The sequence below is a fragment of the Mobula hypostoma genome, chromosome 27 (genome assembly GCF_963921235.1).
Source record: "Mobula hypostoma chromosome 27, sMobHyp1.1, whole genome shotgun sequence".
In the NCBI taxonomy this organism is placed as follows: Eukaryota; Metazoa; Chordata; class Chondrichthyes; order Myliobatiformes; family Myliobatidae; genus Mobula; species Mobula hypostoma.
This window is the reverse complement of record NC_086123.1, coordinates 22984047-23005812: the sequence shown is the minus strand read 5'-3', so window position 1 is coordinate 23005812 and position 21766 is coordinate 22984047. Positions and strand designations below refer to the sequence as shown.

Sequence of the window (21766 nt, the reverse complement as noted above, 5' to 3'; positions counted from 1 at the left end):
CTAGTTTGGTGGTGGGTTGTGGTGTGAGGTATTGGTGCAGTTGGTGTACAGGTAGATGCTGCATGTAGAGAGTCAGTGAGGAAGAGTAGGCAGATATCCTGTAGCACATTTAATTAACCCAAGGATGAATTTCCATCTTCCTATATGATGCCTAAGCCCACCACCCCATGGGATATCTGTACAGCTGCTTGGAAAAAGCCCCTTGTGTCCCACTGTTCCTGTAAATCGGGGTGTCACGAACCCCTCAGTTATTGGTAAGGGTCCATGGCATCAAAAATGTTGGGAACCCTTGCTGTAAATATTTTTGGAAAGGCTATTATCATAATACCATGTTTCTGTGCTTTTAACCAGAACTGCTGTTTATTGATTCACTGAAAGGTTTTAATTTCTTCTAAGCTGATTGGCTTCTTAGGGCAGTTCAGAGGGCAGCTGAGAGTCAGTCGTCCTTCTCCATTGTGGACTATGTTAGGTAAGAATTCAGATCGCCTTCCCTGAAAGGACGTCCAGTGAACCAGATGAACTTTTATGATAGATCAGTAGTTGCCATTACTGGTATTGGCTTTTCATTCTGCATTTAATTAATTAATTAAGTTTAATAGGGTTTAAAAGTTTCAGATTAAAGGTTTGATAACTAAATGGTCACCAATGTTTTTGTCATTAATTGGTCGGATCAACGCTGTTAAGATGATTATTTTACCCAAGTTCCTATGTTTATTTCAAGCTTTGCCAATTTTTATTCCAAAATCCTTTTTTGATAAGGTTGATTCAAAAATTTCCTCATATATATGGCAGAATAAAAATTCTATACTAGGTAAAAGATACTTACAGAAGCCCAAAAAGGAGGGTGGCTTAGCATTGCCAAATTTTAGATTCTACTATTGGGCGATTAATATTCGTTATTTAAAATTTTGGACATGGAATTGGGATACAGTTTCAAGTCTACAATGGGTTAATCTTGAATGTAATTCTGTCTCAGGATTTTCATTGGGTTCCAGTTTAGGGACCCCACTTCCTTTTGACTTTTCTAAACTGGACAAACAAATGGATAACCCAATAGTTAAATATACTCTTCGAATATGGTTCCAGTTTTGAACATTTTTTGGACTGAATCAATTTATTTTAACTAGCCCTATTATATCCAACTTTCTTTTTCAACCTTCTTTTTTGGATCAAGCATATTTGGTCTGGAAAACAAAAGGTATAATACGTTTTTCTGATTTATTTTCTGATAATTGTTTTATGTCTTTTGAACAATTATCTAATAAATATAATTTATCTAGATCACATTTTTTTTAGATATTTACAGATTAGAAACTTTTTAAAAACTGTTCTTACTACTTTTCTGATTTTATATTCCACTGATATATTGGAAAAAATTTTGGATTTAAACCTTTTTCAGAAAGGTTCAATTGCAATTATTTATAATATCATAAGGAAAATTAATCCGGATGTTTCCAATACAATTAAGAATGACTGGGAAAGGGAACTTAAGCTTACCTTACCTACTGAGAAATGGCAAAAAAAATTTCAATTAGTTAATGTATATGTCCAAGGATAAACTAGCTCATTATTATTCTTATATAAACCCTATATGTGATAGATGTCATTCTGAGATAGCTTCATTAACTCATATGTTTTGGTCTTGTCCTTTATTGAAGAAATATTGGGATGATATTTTTGATATTATTTCCACTGTCTTGAATATTGATTTACAACCTCATCCTATTACTGCCATTTTTGGTTTACCAATGATAGAAAAGCATTATTTGACCTCTTCAGTTTGTCATGATTGCTTTTGTTACTTTAATGGCTAGAAGATCCATACTATTGAATTGGAAAGAGATTAATCCTTCTACTACATTTCATTGGTTTTCTCAAACTATATCTTGTTTAAATCTTGAAAAAATTAGAAGTGTCATTTTTGACCCATCTAATAAATTTGATGAGACTTGGAGACCATTTATTCAAATACTTCCACATTATGTAATTTGACCCTTGCCAAATCTATTTTGTGATTTCATTATATGGGGAGAGGAGCAGAAGTGGCGACACTATTGGTTTTATCTGAGGTATCAAAATAGCCCCTTTTTTTTCTTTAGTTTGGGTAGATTAGTTTTTTTAGGGGACTTTTTTTTTCTCTTTTTCTGTTTTTTTGTGACATTTATGTATTTTATGTATACTCCTTATATATTTTGTTGTTAATCTGTGTGATTTTGGGATGTTTCTAACCATGTGTTACCTGACTGTAAATTCCAATAATTATCAATTAATATAATCCCAATTATTATGTACTTACTTTTTGTAATCTGTTTGATATTGAAACTAATAAAAAAGATTGAAAAAGAAAAAAAAGAAAGTTTCCACATGGAAGGTGGTAAGTATATGGAACAGGCTGACAGAGGAAGTGGTAAAGACAGGTGAAGTTATGACATTTAAAGACACTTGAACAAGTACATCAATAGGAAGGGTTTAGGGCAGGAGTTCCCCTCAGTTAATGATAGAGATCCATGGCATAAAAAAGATTGGGAACCCTGGTTTAGAGGGATCGGGGTCAAATGCAGGCTACAAATATAGACAACCTAGTTGGCATGAAGTAGTTGGGCCCAGGAGCCTGTTGCTATGCTGTGTAGGTCAATGACTCCATAGTAACAGCAGTCTGAATTATGACGTTTACACCATTGTCTAGAAATTCAGTGATGACTTTGTAGTTTCAAGTGGATTGTCTGAGGAGGGCTCAGTGTATACAACATATTCCTCCACTATTAGGCTGACACCATTGCAAATTATACCATTGTCAGTTTAGCTCTTTTGGATATCCAGAAACTGTCAAAACTGCTGTGTCTGTGAACATTCCACTTTCCTTTCATCACAGGCAAAACATTCACATCCAGGCCCCATGCTGGAAATAAAAATGTTCTGCTGATAATGGCCTGCATATTCCTGTAGCTAGTGCCAGCCATATTTCACCACCTCAAATGTGATTGGCACCATACCAGCTGACCCAAGTGAGCATCCTTAAAGGGGTTGCCAGAGCTGCCAACCTAAAGGGTTGCTTCTATGTTTGTGGGGTCAGGTCAGAGTGAAATAATAATTAAACATATGTATTTTTTAAAATTTGGGGAATGCCTGTGTTGATTTTCTTTTCATTCTTGGAACTTGCTGTTATTTTTTTTTGTGGATAGTTTCTCAGTAAATATTCATACCTGATTTGGATTAACTCTTTGAGATTACTGCTGATAAATGGACTTTAAATAACGTTCCACTGCATTCGTTTACATGTAGTTTAAAAATACTGTTTCCAAAATATGGCCCATGTTGCCTAAGTTACTAATTTCTGTCTTTATGCTCTACTATCTTAATTAGTGGAACATTTCGGCATGAAGAAGTGTACTGTGTTGCAGACTTTTTAAAGCTGTGCCTGGTTTTTTAATGTTAATGTAACCGACCATAACCTACTATCTGGAAAGAGTGAAATTTGTACATTCTCCCCGTGACCACGTGTTTCCTCCGTGTGCTCCAGTTTCTTCTCGCAGTCCAAAGACCTACCGGTTGGTAGGTTAATTGGTCATTGTTAATCAGGCTTAGATTAAATTGAAGGATTGCTGGGCAGCGTGGCTCAAAGGGCCGGAAGGGCCTATTCCGTGCTGTATCTCAATAAATAAATTCTTTTTTTAAAAATACCTTCAGTCTTCTAGTAGAAATAATTTATTTTTAATGGAGTTGATTAGTGGTTCAGTTTCATATTTAGCAATCAAGCTGTTTAATTTTGTCACCTCAAGTTGATTCTTGATAAATTTGCTTCGAGACTTTTTTTTAAAGGAGATTTTAATATCCTCAGTTTTGACTGGAACCCATTTAGTGCAATTTGAAGGATGGCGGGAGATAGCTGTACACTGATAATTATTCAATATAATGCACCATACTGTTGTGATCCGAGGGCATGCAGGGTAATATTGTAAAGTTTATTGTGTGCTTGAACCATTGGTCAATGCTGTAAATCGAATCCTGAAGCCAAGATTGGTAGTTCAGTTTGATGTTTGAATACCAAGCTTTCTAAGTTATTTAATTCTGTTACCTCAGATTTTGGAAAAAAAAGCTTGCCGGATTTGTGGAATGCTTTAGTGTTGTTGATATCCACTGCCATGTACAGCGATTTCAAAGCTCCTGAATCAATGCAGGGTGTGGGCCTCCTCCCACAGTGCTGCTGGATAAGGAGTTCCTGGAGTTCAGACCCAGCGACATGGAGGAATCTGAAGACTGCAGCTGTGACTTTGCATTGACCCGCTTTCCTCCCTTTTCACAGTACAGTCTTTTATTGCTAATCAGTCATGGCTTCAGCAGCTTTCTTTAAACCCTTTGTGACATTTTATGAGTCTCTTTATCGGCTACAAGTAACATGATAGATCTCAAAAATCAGCACACAAAAGCTAACGGGAGCGTTTAGTTCACACTTATTCAAGCATGGAAGGGATCTTTTGATGGATCCTTAATCAATGCTGGCATTTGTCAATAGGCTTCAACTTACAGTATTTGACCAATCACAATGTTGGACTTCAAGCACTGCCTGAATAAATTCTTCTGAGATAGCAAATGTGAAATGTATACAGCGATTCTGATATGTAGACTGGCTAAAAAGAAAATGTAATGAATGTACTGAGAGTGAATGAAATCTGTGTTGAGGATGCTAATGGTCTGTATTTGATTTCTTGCAGGGTACCTGCCCTTCCAGTGAAAAACTTAAATGGGTCTGGTCCCGTTCACCCAGCACTAGCAGGTATGAAGCGAGCTGCTCCCTTCACTCTGCAGAAGAGTAGTCAAAAAGCTGTAGACCCAATGCAATGTGTGGTACCAGCAACAACTGATCCTAACACCCAAGCAACGATGAAGCCAGAAATAGGTAGTTTGTGCACAATCCACTAAAGCATTTTAATTATTCTCTACTGACCCCCTTCCCTTAGCCGAGCAGCCTGTATGTCTTGTGTGCTACTTCATATTCACCAGATTTGTTTTTTAAAAAAGAGGGCTGATGGAAATTAATCTCTCCACATTACCCTGTCAATGGAAGTTTGTATGTATGCAACTCTGTAATCGCTCGCAATTTAACTTGAGCAGTGGTCAAGTTGGAATGCTTTTGCTATTGCCTTAACATGACGGATTGCAGAAATTAAGGACAGTCTTTAATGGCTCATACCTAAGGGTGTCCGTCAGAGACAGAAACTGACCGTTGTTTATGTTCCACTGTAGGATTACTGTAATCTCATCAGAAAGTAGTTTCACTTATTGATGTTGATGATCCTAATTTTAAATCAATATGGTCATTTTGATGCTAGAAAACAAAGACCAGTGGCTATTACTAGTGTGCTATGAGGCCTTTTTGGGCTCTGGATGTTTACTGTGGCCCACGGTGTTACTAAAATGATAAGGCCCCAGGTTCATTGTCCAGGCTGAGGAGCAGTGTTCACTGAAACATCTGAAGTTCTCACTAGTTCTCATTATAAAGTCTCACAGATGTAGTATGGGATCTTTAATTGAGAGACTTGGAGGGGTCTGTGACGTGCTTAGAGCTTGCATCCTTTTGACCAGAGTGTAGTTGTTTGAAGGGGAAAGAGAGAAATGTGATAAAGGGGTTCGGCGGGGGTGGGGTGGGTGAATGGAAAGTGAGAGCTCGAGCTGGTGACATTGTTCACTTGGCATATTAGTACCTCACCATCTCTGTTTGAACATTAGATAGTGCTGCTAATGATGAGTATGTTATTATTTGAGATCAAGAAGCTGAGGATTTAAATACAGTGCAGTATCCTGCGGTACCTTACGTGTTACTAATCCCAGTCAAAAGAAACGCATCAGCATTTCCAAAGGAAGCATGTGTGTCCCGTGCTATCACGGTCTCCTTTAATCACTTACTGTACGTTAAGCTCCATTTTGGCAGGCGCAAGCAAATTGCAAATCCCAATGAATAGACATTGAGTGAAAAGAGTGATCATTGCAGACTGTTTTAATACGCCGAGCAAGCTATTGGCACGTACCTTTAAGAAGTCATCGAGTGTCAAGAAACCTTGTCTAATTAGTCTTTTCAGACTCTAACTTTCGTTTTTTTATTATGTGCCATATCATATGACACAGGGGATCACGGTTTTGCCACGACCATGATTGTTCTTGGCAAAATTTTCTACAGAAGTGGTTTGCCTTCTTCTGGGCAGTGTCTTTACAAGACAGGTGACCCCAACCATTATCAATACTCTTCAGAGATTGTCTGCCAGGCATCAGTGGTCACATAAGCAGGACTTGTGACATGGACCAGCTGCTCATACGACCGTCCATCACCTGCTCCCATGACTCCACGTGACCCTGATCTGGGACTACACCTTGCCCAAGGGTGACCTGCAGGCTAGCGAAGGGAAGGAGTGCCTTACACCTCCTTTAGCAAAGATGAATCTCCACCCCACCACCCATTTTCTAACTGTAGCGTGCAATATTAGCTTCCCTGCCAGTATGCAGCCTTTGGCTGGGATCAGGGAACAACGTACACAGCTGAAAGTAGTTATGTCTTCTGTACAGCTTCATTTAGCTCACCGCTGAGCAAGAAGGGAAATGGCAGCTGTGAGTTAATACAGGAATATGGTTACCGAACTATTAACGATGCTCCTGTCTGATAGGATTGTACAGTGTTACTAAATAGCTGTGTGGGTTTTCATTCAGGAAGTCTGTCTTAAGCAAATCCACAAAGGATAAACCTTAAGAATGAGTGCATGTGTAGTCTTCATTATTAAGTAGGATTTTTGAGAGATTTGATGTCATGTCAGGAACAAGCAAGTGGTCTGATTAGCTGAAATGCTATTTTGAAATAATTTGTTCAATATCTTTGAGCTAGCAAAGGAATGGTGGGAAGTCTTGGATTATAATACCCATGGAACGACTAACGTTATACTAAAATTGTCTTCAAGATGGTGACTTTTACGATTTACACTGAAATCGATTTACTGGCTAAATTATCTTCCTTGGCATTCTGCGCAGGTATGACTGGGATTCTAATGTGTGCTGCTGGGCTTCCAGTGTGCCTGACTCGGGCTCCCAAACCCATCCTTCACCCTCCGCCGGTCAATAAGAGTGAAATAAAGCCAGTGCCTGGGATATCTGGCATCTGCAGGAAAACCAAGAAAAAGCATCTGAAAAAAGGTATGTGTGGAGTGGGTGCCTCCCAGCGACTGAATAATGAGGGAGATTCATTATCGTAAGTCCTTCAGAAACAAAACAAGGAGATTTTCCATCCATGTTTCAGTGCCTTGAACAATTCAGCTTCATTTCTGGTGAAGCCATTGTGAGAAAACTGTACTAAAGGACTCAGCTAGAAATGACATGGACGCCCAGTGCGGCTGATTTATCGTGCTGTCTTTGCTCCCGTTTAATCATTCCCTTCATGCGGTCATATTGAGTAGTTTCCCTCAGTTTGGTCCGTTCCCTGATGAGATCAGCACTGCAGTCCATTTAGGAATGTAAACAGCAATATGGAGAAGAGGTTAAGCCTCCATTTCCGAAATAGAACCATGAGGAAGTCTGATTTTTAAAGCTGTGGCACATCACTCATGACTGCATTTAGTGTCACCAAAGGAAGCTGCTCACATGTGCAACTTGCATATAAACTAGACTGACAAGAGTCATGGGACAATGGCATTTTTAGGAAGCGCTCTACTCTTGATACACTTTCATGTCCCTTCCACACTATGTACCAATGTACATCAGTCCTTATTACAAGGTTTCTTGAACAGCAGGTTTTACAGAGACTGCACAGGGTTTTACTTAAAGGGCATTTGGTCTTGTGAAAGGAAAAATGTATATGCCTTGCCATCAGAACAGAATGAATTTGTTACATGCCTCCTGAGATGCAGGTGCTTTAAAAAGGGCCCTGACCACAATTAACCCATGTTCGCCATAGTTCCTGACATCCAAGATGCTGATGGAGGACTGACAGGGGACCCAGAGCACCTGTTTCCTTCTACTAGAGAACCTAAGACAGGGGCTCCCAACCTTTCTTTATGCCATGGACCAAAACTATTAAGCAAGGGGTCCATGGACCCCAGATTGCTTGGCTGAGGATATGGGTTTATAAAGAGGAGTTGGCCACTTGTAACAGGGATCTTGACACTAACGGTTGTATATTTTTGCAATTCTCTCCCGAAAGGGTGTGGTTATTCAGTTGTTGAGAACATTTATGGCTGAGTTCCATGGATTATAGGATCCTCAAGGTAATTGGAAGATATAGCGATTAGTCAGCAGAATGGACCTAAAACACAAGATGATCCAAGATCCAAATTTCTGAAAAACGTTAAAAAAGCAACAGGCAAAGAGTAAAAGCTGGAAATAATACAGGAGGGAGCAGTGGGATTGTGAGAATCAGCAGCTGGTCTGGACTGTTACAGGAATGACTACGGGAGAAAATGCTGTACATGTGGCAGATAAAATTGGGAGGTCTCTGTGTACAGAAAGTAGCAGACATTTCATTGGTTGTATTTACAGGACTGTGGAAGTTTCTGTCTTCAGACTGCTTGAGATCTACAGTACAGCATTTTTTAAAATCAGTTAAGCTTAATTTGATGATCATTCTATCACCTTTTATCTTAACCTCTCCCGCAATGTTGCAAAAACAAAGGAGCTGGTTTGTGGACTACAGGAGGAATGGAGACAGGCCTTAGCCCCTATTGACATCAATGGATCTGGGGTTGAGAGGGTGAACAGCTTTAAGTCTTTCGGCATAAACATCACCAAGGATCTCGCGTGGTCTGTACACACCGCCTGTGTGATGAAAAAAGGCACAGTAGCGCCTCTTTCACCTCAGACAGTTGAAGAAGTTTGGTATGGCCCCCAAATCCTAAGGACTTTCTATAGTGGCACAATTGAGAGCATCCTGACTGGCTGCATCACTGCCTGGTATGGGAACTGTACTTCCCTCAATTGCAGGACTCTGCAGAGAGTGGTGCAGACAGCCCAGCCCAGCACATCTCTAGATGTGAACTTCCCATTATTCAAGACATTTACAAAGACAGGTGTGTAAAAAGGGCCCGAAGGATCTTTGGAGACCTGAGTCACCCCAACCACAAACTGTTCCAGCTGCAACCATCTGGGAAACAGTACTACAGCATAAAAGTCAGGACCAGCAGGCCCCGGGACAGCTTCTTCCACCAGGCCATCAGACTGATTAATTCATGCTGACACAATTGTATTTCTGTGTTATGTTGACTGTCCTGTTGTACATACTATTTATTATAAATTACTATAAATTGCACATTGCACATTTAGACAGAGGCGTCACATAAATATTTTTACTCCTCTATGTATATGAAGGACATAAGCAATAAAGTCAATTCAATTCAAATTCATTCCTTTGATTATTAGTTTAAAAAATGATTGCCATTTAATGACACCTTTTTTTTTAAATCCTGATATGTATCTTGTCTGAAAACCCCCTCAACAGGAAACATTCAGCCGCTAAGCCCTGTCCTCCTTAAACTACCTGCTTTCACACCTGACGAAGGGTCTCGGCCTGAAACGTCGACTGCACCTCTTCCTACAGATGCTGCTTGGCCTGCTGCGTTCACCAGCAACTTTGATGTATGTTGCTTGAATTTCCAGCATCTGCAGAATTCCTGTTGTTTACTTTCACACCTCATTTTTTTGTCCATCTGTGTCTGACTCAAATTGTTAAAAAAGCTAGAAATGTTCAGCAAGTCAGCCTACATCTAAGGGAAGAGAAAAGATCAAAGGAAAAAGAGCTCTTGTCAGATTTAGAAAAGAAACGAGAAGTTTGGAAAGCTGTATGAAGGAGGGGGATGTCTGAGATAGGGAAGAGGGGGATATCTGAGATAGGAAAGAGGGGGATTGTGTCAGTAGTGCATTTGCTTTATTTACTGATTTCTTTGCTTTTAGGCATATACATTTTATTTAAAACCATTTTCTAACCTTTGTTGGAAACAATTATTTCTTGATTAAGGCTATGTCCACACTACGCCGGATAATTTTGAAAACAAAGCTTTTTCTCTTTGTTTACACCTTCTGTCCACACTGAAACGGCGTTTCAGCCCCCGAAAACGGAGATTTTCAGAAACGGTCTCCAGAGTGAATAAATCTGAAAACGTCTAATATCCATTGCAGTGTGTACGGGGTAACCGGAGCTTTTTAAAACCGCTGTCATGACGTGCCGGAACAGATGGCAGCAGCCCGGCATTTCATTGTTTTCTTATTATTATTATTATTATTATTACTACTTTATTGTCGCCAAGGAATTGATACTAGAGTGTACAATTATCACAGCAATATTTGATTCTGCGCTTCGCAGAACCTAACAATTTCAGAACAGACGGCAATGAGACTGAAGCCAGAAGAGTTAGAAATGTACTCACCAAATACTTTGACCCATAGCTTACTGAATAAATAAGTATTCTCACTTCGCCCTTTTTTCTGTCCTTGCTTGTATGAAGGTGGTTTACCTATTTATGCAAGTACTTCTCTGACAATAGATGTGTAACACCTAATGTAACATTGTATGGAAATACAAGATAACACTGATGCAGACATGTTTTATACATTTAACAAGGTGCTTTATTAATGCAACAGAGTTAGTCAGTTTTTAAATATTCGTCGTCAGCTGGGTCATACTGTCTGTGAACTCCCTGTCAGTTGCCTCCATACGCTCCAGTATTTGTTTTTTTCAGTTTTAAGTCCTCCTGCGCGAGAGCCAAGAGCAATTCCTTTTAAGTTTTTCAACTCTGTAACTGGACAAACGTGCACCAAGTATATCGTTTCCTCTTCACTTGTTTTGTGTGTGTCCTGCGTATGCCCAATAGGAGGAGATTCGCCCAAATATCCGTCTAATGTGGACAGAGATATTTTGAAAAACGCTTAGTGTGGACGCCTATCGTTTTTACTCGAAACCAGCGTTTTGAAAATTATCTGGCATAGAGTAGACGTAGCCTAACTTAGAACTGTGCAGCCCTGCTGCATCTATGCCCGTCATCTTGCCCTAACCCCACCCCTCTGCAGTAGTTTCATACACCCCATGCCTTGCTTTTTCAGATATCTGTCCAGGTGATAAATGTTGTTTCTGTTCCCGACAACACCACCAATGTTCCCTCTAATTAGTAATGACCAATGTGTGCAAAAATCTTGTGCGATTTTTTGCCCAGTGACAACAACACGTGCACACTGAATTTTATATATAGAGGTATTCATTTTAACAGCTAGCAAAACACTATCAATAAGATTTTGATCTCCTCTGGGTTTGATCATTTTTGCCCTCGTTCATCTGCACTCTCACAAAACATACATTAGCAGGCCTGTAGTGGGTAATGAAGGATTTTCTCACCATAGCTTTTGCACACTGTACATTTGTGATTTGCTTGCTAAATGACACTTTAAAAAGTCAAGTTTCCAAATATCAGTCCACTTCTTCCCACTTGCAAATTCTCCAGCAACTTTGGCATCGCGACAATACACGCAGGTAACACCAGTTTCTGTATTGTACATAAATATTTCTCGTAGCTGCACATTCCTGACCTTGCAGTGCCGCAGTTTGTGCTGTCTCATTAAGCCATTCCACTTTAAATTAACTAATAGTTCTTTTATGCTTCACGCCCATTGCTTCTTCGGAATTCAACAGTGAATCAATAATTTCTTCAATAAAAACAGTATAAATAAGGCAGTTCTAAAATCTGCAGACAAGTCACAAACTCCATGTTTTCAACGCCATCCAGATCAGAAAGCAGAAGAGGAAATGTGATTATGTACAATTGTGAAATATACTTAACTTGCCAATGAGGTAGAGGGCGACAACCTTTTGTGCACAGTTTAAGTTCCTTCGTGCGCTAGTAGCCAATGATGTCTGCACACGATCACGTGCATACCTCAGTGGGAACATTGAACACCACCATCTTGGCAGCACTTTCCAGATACCAACTACCGGGTGGAAAAATAATACCCTTCGAATCTCATCCCTCTCACCTTAAATCAATGTCAGCAGGGTGGCACCACAGCCTGGTATAGAAACACCAATGCTCTTGAATGGAAAATCTTACAAAAAGTTGTGGTTGCGGCCCAGTCCATCACGGGTAAAGCCTTCCCTTCCGTTGAGCACATCTACAAAGGAACGCTGTCACAGGAAAGCAGCTTCTATCATCAGGGACTGCCCACCAGCCAGGCCATGCTCTGTTCTCACCGCAGCCACCAGGGAGGTGGTATAGGAGCCTCAAGACTCACACCGCCAGGTTCTGGACCAGTTACTAGCCCTCTTGAACCTGTGGGGATAACTTCACTTGCCCCCTCGCTGAACTGCTCCCACAGCCTATGAACTCACTTTCAGGGACTTTCCAAGTCATGTTCTCGATGTTTATTTCTTATTTATCATTATTATTATTTTCTCTTCTGTATTTGCACATTTTGTGGTATTTTGCACATTGGTTGGTTGTGCTGGTTCCTCAATTCTGTTACAGCTCTTGGATTTACTGTGAGTGCTCAGAAGAAAGTGAATCTCAGAGTTGAATATGGTGACACGTGTACTTTGATAACAAACTTACTTTGAACTGTCATGGTAAGCAGATTACTTAGTGAATGATAATTCCACATCAATAGGCCTACAAACACAATTTTTTTTCAGGAATCCAACTGCATTTAATTGACTGTCTTTTATCCAGTACATTAGTGTCACCAATAGAAGGTTGAAGCTGAATTTGATGCAAAAAAAGTCTGATGGCACTTGCATTTATTAATATGCAAATAGTATATTTGTTCAAAGAGCAAAATTAACTATGGATTTTTCATAATCTGCAATCCCCAATTTGACTTGCAACATTTACCTCATGACCCAAACACCAGTGAAAGCTGAATATTGGGCATTTGAGCAAACTAAATCTCACCTCATGTATTTCAAAATAATGACCTCTGATCAGCAAAAGTGTTACACGATAGGGAAAAACTGTTCTTGATTTGAAACCAAACTTAAAACTTGAACCTCATTCTTTCAAGTTTTAATCATTACATATTGTGAAATACAAAGTTAAAATTTTTTAATCTGGCTCTTTTCTTTACTTGTTAATACAACGCTGTTCCCTGTTTTTCTTTCCTGACCTGATTTAATATTGCATTCACCCATTTCAACTTGTACTTCAGTCTTTACACTAACATCACTCAGTCTGATTGATTGGTAAATGATTTATGCTTGTGCCTTTCCCACCAAGTCTTTCCCCTGAGGCTCTCTCCCTTGTCTTCAGTTCACACTACTTTTTTTTATAAAAAAAAATGAGCACATCATTCAAAATTTTAAAACCTTTGCAGACTCTAGCAAATCTACCTAATGACAGTGTGTTTCATCAAAAGCTAACTTGTTATTTGTGCAACACTAATCTCTGTTGCAAGTTAAAGTATTTCAACAGACATCCTTCATCCTAAGCTACAAGTCTCTATGCAACTAATAGTCACCTAAAGATATTAATTAGATAGGGAATAGCAGGATTCAAGCTCAGTAATGATTAAATGAGAAGAGATGGGTTGTGGTCAAGGGGTAGCAGTGGGAGATAGGCTGGAGGATGTCTGCAAAGGTGAGGAAAAAGCCAACATTCGGGAGTTTTGCAATACCATCTGAGCTAAGTATCCACAGCCACTCCTATTTTTAAACAAGTGATTTGTTAGCATAAACACAAGATTCTGCAGATGCTGGAAGTGTAAAGCAACATGCGTAAAATGTTGGAGGAACTCAACAGGTCAGGCAGCATCTATGGAAGTGAATAAACAGTCAACATTTTGGCCTGAAGAATGGTCTCAGCCCAAAATATCGACCATCTATTCATTTCCATTGACGCTGCCTGATGTGTTGAGTTCCTCCAGCATTTAGTGTGAATTTGCTAACATCATGTGCACTGTGTGGCTGAAAGGGTTTTTTTTTGCTCTCCCACTATCAACCCTACTGACATTATTTAGAAACCATAGAAAACTACAGCACAGAAACAGGCCTTTTGGCCCTTCTTGGCTGTGCCGAACCATTTTCTGCCTAGTCCCACTGACCTGCACACGGACCATATCTCTCCATACCCCTCCCATCCATGTATCTGTCCAATTTATTCTTAAATGTTAAAAAAGAACCCGCATTTACCACCTCGTCTGGCAGCTCATTCCATACTCCCACCACTCTCTGTGTGAAGAAGTCCCCCCTAATGTTCCCTTTAAACTTTTCCCCCCTCACCCTTAACCCATGTCCTCTGGTTTTTTTCTCCCCTTGCCTCAGTGGAAAAAGCCTGTTTGCATTCACTCTATCTATACCCATCATAATTTTATATACTTCTATCAAATCTCCCCTCATTCTTCTACGCTCCAGGGAATAAAGTCCTAACCTATTCAACCTTTCTTTGTAACTGAGTTTCTCAAGTCCCGGCAACATCCTTGTAAACCTTCTTTGCAACTGCTATATACTTCCTTATTTTATACTGTCTCCAACTCAAGAAACCCACTGGTGTCACACCTTATTCACGTTGGGCCAGAGCGTAGGAGAGAGAGAGAGAGAGAGAGAGAGCAAGCAACAATTTCTTGGTATCATTGTGGGAACACCCAGAGTAGTAAAGAGCAAAGGGGCAGTAAGTTAAATGACACTGCCCCCACCAGGCCATGGCATTACAGAGCACAAAGACCATTTGCAAACCCTGCCTGTACCAGCTTTTCAAAGTTGCTGTGCAATACACTCCCTAACCCTGCTCCTTCCTCTTGCCCATATGAATTTCCCCCACCCCCCCCATATCTATTCCCAAGGTGTAAAGTTCCCCTTCCCTCCACTAGTCTGCATATCACCCTTGGTCAACGTGTAGCTCCTAGCCGCCTGCAATCAGGGTGAAATGAAGCCATGGGAGCAGGTGGTGGATGGTCGTACGAGCAGCTGGTGCATATCACAAGTCCTGGTTATGTGACCATTGACGCTAAGCAGACAATCTCTGAAGGGTATTGATGAAGTCTGGGGTCATCTATCTTGTAAAGACACTGCCCAGAAGAAAGCAACGGCAAACCACTTCTGTAGAAAAATTTGCCAAGAACAATTATAGTCATGGAAAGACCATGATCGCCCACATCATATGATGTGTCATAGAACTAATGAACGAACAATCTGTTCCCGATGAAGAGCTTGCTCCCTCCATTGTTTTAGGCAGTCTAGATCATTAATAATTCATTGCATGCAATTTTTGTTCATGTTTCTTCTTGTACCTTTTACCAATTACTTGAAGGCTCCTTTCTCTCTCTTGGCATGTGCTCCCTTACAGAAAGAAGTGGGAGAATAGAAAAAAGCACGGGATAAAGCTGAAGCAACTTTTTGTTGAACGTTTTCTGAAACACTTTGTAGTCATGATTAATAATTTATTTCAGTTGATCCTTTAAGCCGCCCTTTCACTTGATGGTTCTGCTTTTACCAATTCCATATTTAAATCATCTTGGTACTGGGCTTTCAGGATTGGCCAATGATTGGAATAAGCATAAGAGTATTCCACAATGTATTCTTGGACAGAGGATGGTGGAGAGGAGTAGCAAGAAAAAGCAATGTTGGGAGATGTTGCAACAAAAGGAAAAGACGGTCAGACTCTCTGAAGCCTGATTAGATTCTGTAAGTGGCTACAGACCACTAATAAGGTTACACCGTACAAGGGAACACTTGCCATGTTAGATAAGCATTGGAGACTCTGGAAATTTAATTTGGGATCCTGAACCTTTCGTTATCCTTTCAGAGTACGAGATGCTGCCTTTGCAGAATTCTGCTAATGATGTTTGCTGACCTACATACAGCACCTGAATGTTTAGAATGAGGGATATTTTTCCTTCTTCCCGGTGCACATTTAATAAGGATGTACAATTTTTTTTTGTCTCTTATAGTAAAATCTCCGGAGGATGTGGTGCGAAGATACATGCAGAAAGTCAAGAATCCACCGGATGAGGTGAGAGTCACTATCGGACAATCCCTCGATCAGAGTATGACAGAAATACCGGGAGGAGATGAGTGTCCAGGGCAAATCAGTTCACCAGTTCCCTTCGTTACTCCCCTCTTCACAAAGGAACAAAATGTATGCTCATTACAATGGTCATACTTGAACAAAGTCCAACTTTGATATTGTTCTGCTACCTTGAAACAAGATTTTTTTTTCAAAAATGCAACATGGGTAGAAATCTGGCCTGAACTAAGATGGAAACCACACACACACAAATGGTAACTGTTTCCAAGTTTAAACATTTTTAGTTGTGTGTGTTTGTCATTGGTTCATCATTCGTTTGGCACATATTGCCCTCTTGAATATCATTGTTTGAATTATCTTTGCTATAAACTATCCCACATCCTGTAGAGTGAGGCCTTCGTCAATCAGGGTCTACCATGGATATTGTGTCCTAGCAAACCTGGGCAGCACCATATGGAGAGCAAGCTGTTACCCATCTAGCAAGCTCTCCCACTCCACGCATCTGATGAACCCAAAGGAACGGCAGAGACCGGTGTAGTTGAAATTCCTATGTTCTTAGTCTCCCTATGCTGCTGAAGCCACCAAAGATTTTGCATTTAAAACACCTTTCACAACCTCTAGACATTGCATAGCCAATTGTCATAGTCATTGCTGTATCTGAGAGATATAGTCATCATTGTAATTTAAGGAGAAAAAAAAATGACAGCAGATATTTCTAACTCTGGTTTTTAAAGATGTAAATTTTCAGTAATTATCATGATCAAAGCAATGGTTGGATTTATAATGACATTGAGAGAATGCAAAAAATTGGTTAATTTTAATTTTCAATCTATGGGTACAGTATATTTGTGTCTTATTTGAACCTTACTGGAAAAAGTAGATTTCAATAATCTCACAGTATTATATCACGAATAACTTAAAGTTGCCAAGTTATTTCCTATCTATTTAAAAAAAGCTTGTATTTACAATGATATCTTTAACCTGGTGAAACATACTAAGGTGCTTCATTCTCAAACAAATGGAATTAAGCCAATCAGATTTTAAGAGTCATACCTAAAAATAGGGTCAAAGGTATGAGTTTGAAGAACAGTTTTAAAGGATAAAGGGTAAAGCTGAGAGGCTTCATGGGAATATTTCATGTCTTTCGAATTGGATTTCAAGACCTATTACCAAAGTCAAGTCTGAATAATTCAGAACCACTTTAGCCAAAAAGCCAAGCTGATGATCCATCTCTGCTTCCTCCTGAGATTCCACCATCACAGAGCAATTTTTCAGCCAGTTCAATTGACCCTACAGGATATTATATAAACATCTGTGTACACTGGGTACAACAAAGGCCACATATTGAGACAGCACTGTGGCTGAAGTACTGAAGAGCTCTGCTCCAGAACCAACTTTACATCTCACCAAGCTCTGCTAGTTAAAAACTAGCATCTTTCAAATGCAGGAACTCTGCCCAGGTATCTCATCTACTAAAAGGCAGGACAAATTCAATTTGAGTTATTACCAAATCCTACCCCTCCATCCCAGTTAGTCTACAAATAATCAAAGTGGCAAAGAGTGCCAATAGCCTAGTTTGTTTGTGAGTTACTCTACTGCAGGAGTCTCCAACCTGGGGTCTACAGAACCCTGGCCTAATGGTATTTGTTCGTGGGCATAAAAAAGGTTGGAACCCCTGCTCTGCTCCAGATCTAATCACAACCTTTATCCTAATGGAGACCGAAGGGCCTGACAGGTGAGGTGAGAGTGACACCCTTGATATCAAGGCATCATTTAACTGAGTGTGGATTCAAACAGCTCTTGTGAGTGCAAATGAAATAAATGATCATCAAGAAAGAATGGTTGGAGCCATACCTCACACTAAGAAGATTGTTGTGGTTGTTGGTATTCAATTATTCCACCTTGGGACATTGCTGTAGGAAGGGTGCTTAAGCCCCCCACTTTTCTTGCTTAAGCTCATCACCACTACTGGGCAATAGGCCAATGACAGCAGCTTGCCAGAGTCCCCTGGCCTTAGCCAGTCTTTCAAGTTGTCCAGGGTGTAGCACATCTTCAAAGATCTTTTTTCTCCCAGGGATGAGGCCTTTGGAGCTTCTGTTGGCCTTCCTGTAGTTCTGGGTTTTTATGGAATGGGTTGCTAGCCCCATGCCCAACTCTCCTCCTTTCACAGTCAGGCTTGGGACCGTCCACAGCGGGATTCTGTAGGAAAGGTGCCAGGCACAAAGACCCTTGGGTGCTTCATCAGTGATGTTTCATCCATCGCAAGGCTGGATTGCAAATTATTCAGTGTTCAATTCCATTCCTAACTTCTGTAAAAAGGAATCGGTCCGCATCTTCATTAAGCAAGGCTTAATCCATACTGGTATGAGTTGAGAAATGGCAAATAATATTTGCATGGCTATTCTAACAAGAGCAAGTTTGACCACCAACTCCATTGACATTCAATGTGATTAGCATTGCCAAGACTTCAAGCATCACATCCTGGGGTCACTAATAATCAGAAACTCACTAGGGTTTCTAAGGGGTTCCTAACCTTCTTAATGCCATAAACCCCTACCACTAACCAAAGGTTCCTTGGACCCCAGGTTGAGAAACCCCTTCACTAGATCAATCATCTAAATACTATGGTTACAAGAGCAGGAGGGAGACAGAATATCCTGCAGCAAATGACTCAAGTACTGACACCCCGAAGTCTTTCCACCATATTCAAAGCACAAAACAGATGAACCAAGACTTTCCACCCACCTGGAAATGTGCAGCTCTACAACAGTCAGGAACCTCACTATCATCCAGGACAAAGTTTACTGGATGGGTTCACTATCATAACTTCAATATTTCTTTGCTTTGCCAGTGGCTGCCAGCTATGAGTTGCATTATTTAGTCTACACCCAAAAAAACCCTTCAGAAAACCACATCTATTGGTTTGTCTTCAAATTGTGCACCATACTGACCGCAACCTATACCACCTTTCTTCATCATCAGAGAGTCAAACTCCTGAAACTTCTTTCCCAACAGCTGGAGTGACAGCAGAGGTTCAAGAAAATATCACCTTAGTAAGACAAAGGCAATAACCACACCCTGAAAGGTCAATAAAACAGAATAGAATTATGGTAGTGAAGTGGAGCAGAATTGGGGGAGCCTCTGAGTATAGAGGAAAATGGAATTGGGCTTTTGGATGAGCTTATTTAAAGAGGCTGAAGTACTTGGTATTCATCGTACATTACATCAATATCCGACATTTGTTGAAGCCAGTCAGCAAGCTGCAATTTACTTAAAATAATTCAAATTAAATGTATGCTCTTGTGGACATCACAGACTGGTTTCGATCTCCTGTAGTGTACCGTCCTAACTAATTGCTGTCCTAAGTACTTCAGGTTCACACATCTGTGATAAACATCAAGCTTTTATCATCTCAGCTGAAAATTGCTCGCCTCTTTATTTATTCCTTTTCCTCTGTTTCCCATCTAACTGCTGCAGTCTGTTTCTATCCTCTGTCATTAACAGCGCAGTTGGTTTTCTGCTGCTAAGTGGGATTTGGAATAGAATTGTAGGAAAGCAAAACTGCAGTTTTTAAAACTGTCAGTAAGTAGCATAACTGAAACACTTAACCTGTGGATATAACAGTGACTGGGTACAGCCAGCCATTTTGCTGGAGAATCAAAATCGACACTTAATAATTCAGATTTACTCTTTACAGTGAACTGAGCAGCTTCTCCTTCAGAACCAGTTTACTGCTTGATCACAAAATTAGTTGCTGTGGGCTGTGAAGTTTATCAGTTAGAAAAATAAATGGAAATGTCTGACAGAGAGCAAAGGGAGCCTGGTCGGTCCACTTATTATCAGGTGCAGTGGAGCATCGGTAAATAAAAAATAAAAATCAAAACAACATGCAGATGCAGAGATCTGACATAAAACCAGAAACGATCTGCATGTCAGGCCGCATCAACAGATACCACATGATTAGCTAAATGCTTTTAGCTGGGGTGCTACGGTAGCATAGTGGTTAGCACAACAGTTTACAGTGCCGGTGACCCGGGTACAATTCCCACCGCTGCCTGTAAGGAGTTTGTACGTTCTCCCCATAACCACATAGGATTCCTCCAGGTGCTCCTCCCACAGTCCAAAGACCTACTGGTTGAGAGGTTAATTGGTCATTGCTGGATGGTGCTGTATCTCAAAAAAAAACTAAAATGTAGAAATAGCAATGGAACATCAGCCATCCAGACCCAGAATCTACCTAACATTGGCCTGCAGTGGGAAAAAAGAGTGGGGAGGAGGTTTGAGTTCAAGGAGAGTTATGCCCCAGGCAACAAGGGCAAACAGGGACAAGTGTTGATCGGGGGCACTAGGCTTGTAATTGGCATTTAATACTGATATAATGGCTGAGTTCCTCCAGCACCTCGTGTGATTTGCTTTGGATTTCCAGGATCTGCAGCGAATTTCTGGTGTTTATGATCTAATGGCCATTTACTCAGAAAATTTGCAATTCCTCCAACTGTAACCGCCCAATCAACAAGTTTTACAAATAAACATGTAATAAAAAAGTAAGCATTGACCTAACACACCACAACTCCCACCCTGCCCCCACTCCAAGTTTTACAGCAATTTGTCCTACTCTCCTTGTTCTCTTGTGATCTTCTCATTGGGAAATGCCTACTAATGGAACAGCTAGTTAGGACAGAAACCTTTGAAGTCTGGACAGAGAGACCTTTAGTGCCTAGTATGCCATATCCTATTGAATTCAGCAATACTAACTCAAGAAGCAACACACTGACGGAATTGTTGCAAAGAAATAATCCAAGGTAGATCCTTAGGCCGAGCAAGTTTACAGAACTCAGATGTCAAACTCTGAAGAACAGCAAAGTCAGGGTTATGCAAGACTCTTGGCCTGGTTATCACAATCGTCCCACTCTACATTCTTCCAATGGACATTAGCTGCAAGCGTATTGTGTATCAGTTTGGATTCACAGATGCAGTTCTAGCACCTGCCGTGAGGGTCAAAACTTAGCACGAATTAGTGTGAACATGAAAAGAAGCTTTCCTGTATCAGACTCGGTGATATTTTATGTTGGCCTTCCAATATCTTCAATGGGCCAGGTCCTTTCCAGTCCACTGCACACAATTCCCATCTACCACACTTAGCTTCTCTAGAAAGCCAGAAAAGCCGACATGGTCAGCAAAGCCAATTGGACTTCAGCTTCAGGTACTGTCATCAGAGATACCCACCGCCCAGGTCATGCTCTCTTCTCACTGCTGCTATCCGATAGAAGGTACAAGAACTTCAGGACTCATACCACCATGTTCAAGAACAGTTACCACCCCTCAGTCATAAGGCTCTTGAATAAAAGGGGATAACTACACTCACTTGCCCCATCTATTAAAGATGTTCCTACAACTAATGATCTCAGTTTAAGCACTCTTTATCTCAATATCTGATGTTCTCATTTTTTAATGCTATTTGTTTATGTTTGCATTTGCACAGTTTGTTGTCTTCTGCACTCTGGTTGATCTTCCGTTGATCCTGTTATAGTTACTATTCCATAGATTTGCTGAGTATGCCCACAGGAAAATGAATCTCAGGGTTGTATATGGTGACAGATATGTACGTTGATAATAGAATTTACTTTGATCTTTGTTAACGCGCTTCTCTCTCTGGCTTGGTCTCTTGACTGCTCATCAGCTGACTCCGATAGTGGGACACATTTAAAAGCAAGGCAAATAAGTCTAAATAATTATTTAAAAAAAACAAATTTAAACACAGCAAAAATGTTTAAACATTCAGATTAAGTATTAAAGTT

General features: G+C 40.3%; 1 protein-coding gene across 2 annotated transcripts in view; it reads left to right on the top strand.

The window, feature by feature from the left end:
• The window catches only part of LOC134338508 (E3 ubiquitin-protein ligase DTX1-like), a 301417-nt gene that overhangs the window by 263591 nt on the left and 16060 nt on the right, over nt 1–21766 (top strand). The window contains exons 3-5 of one of the 2 annotated variants that reach the window (XM_063034375.1): nt 4713–4774; nt 7015–7176; nt 15892–15953. In XM_063034375.1, coding sequence (XP_062890445.1) covers nt 4713–4774; nt 7015–7176; nt 15892–15953 — 286 coding nt within the window. Of the gene's footprint in view, nt 1–4712; nt 4898–7014; nt 7177–15891; nt 15954–21766 lie in introns of both variants that reach the window. The other variant, XM_063034374.1, reaches the window with a different exon arrangement.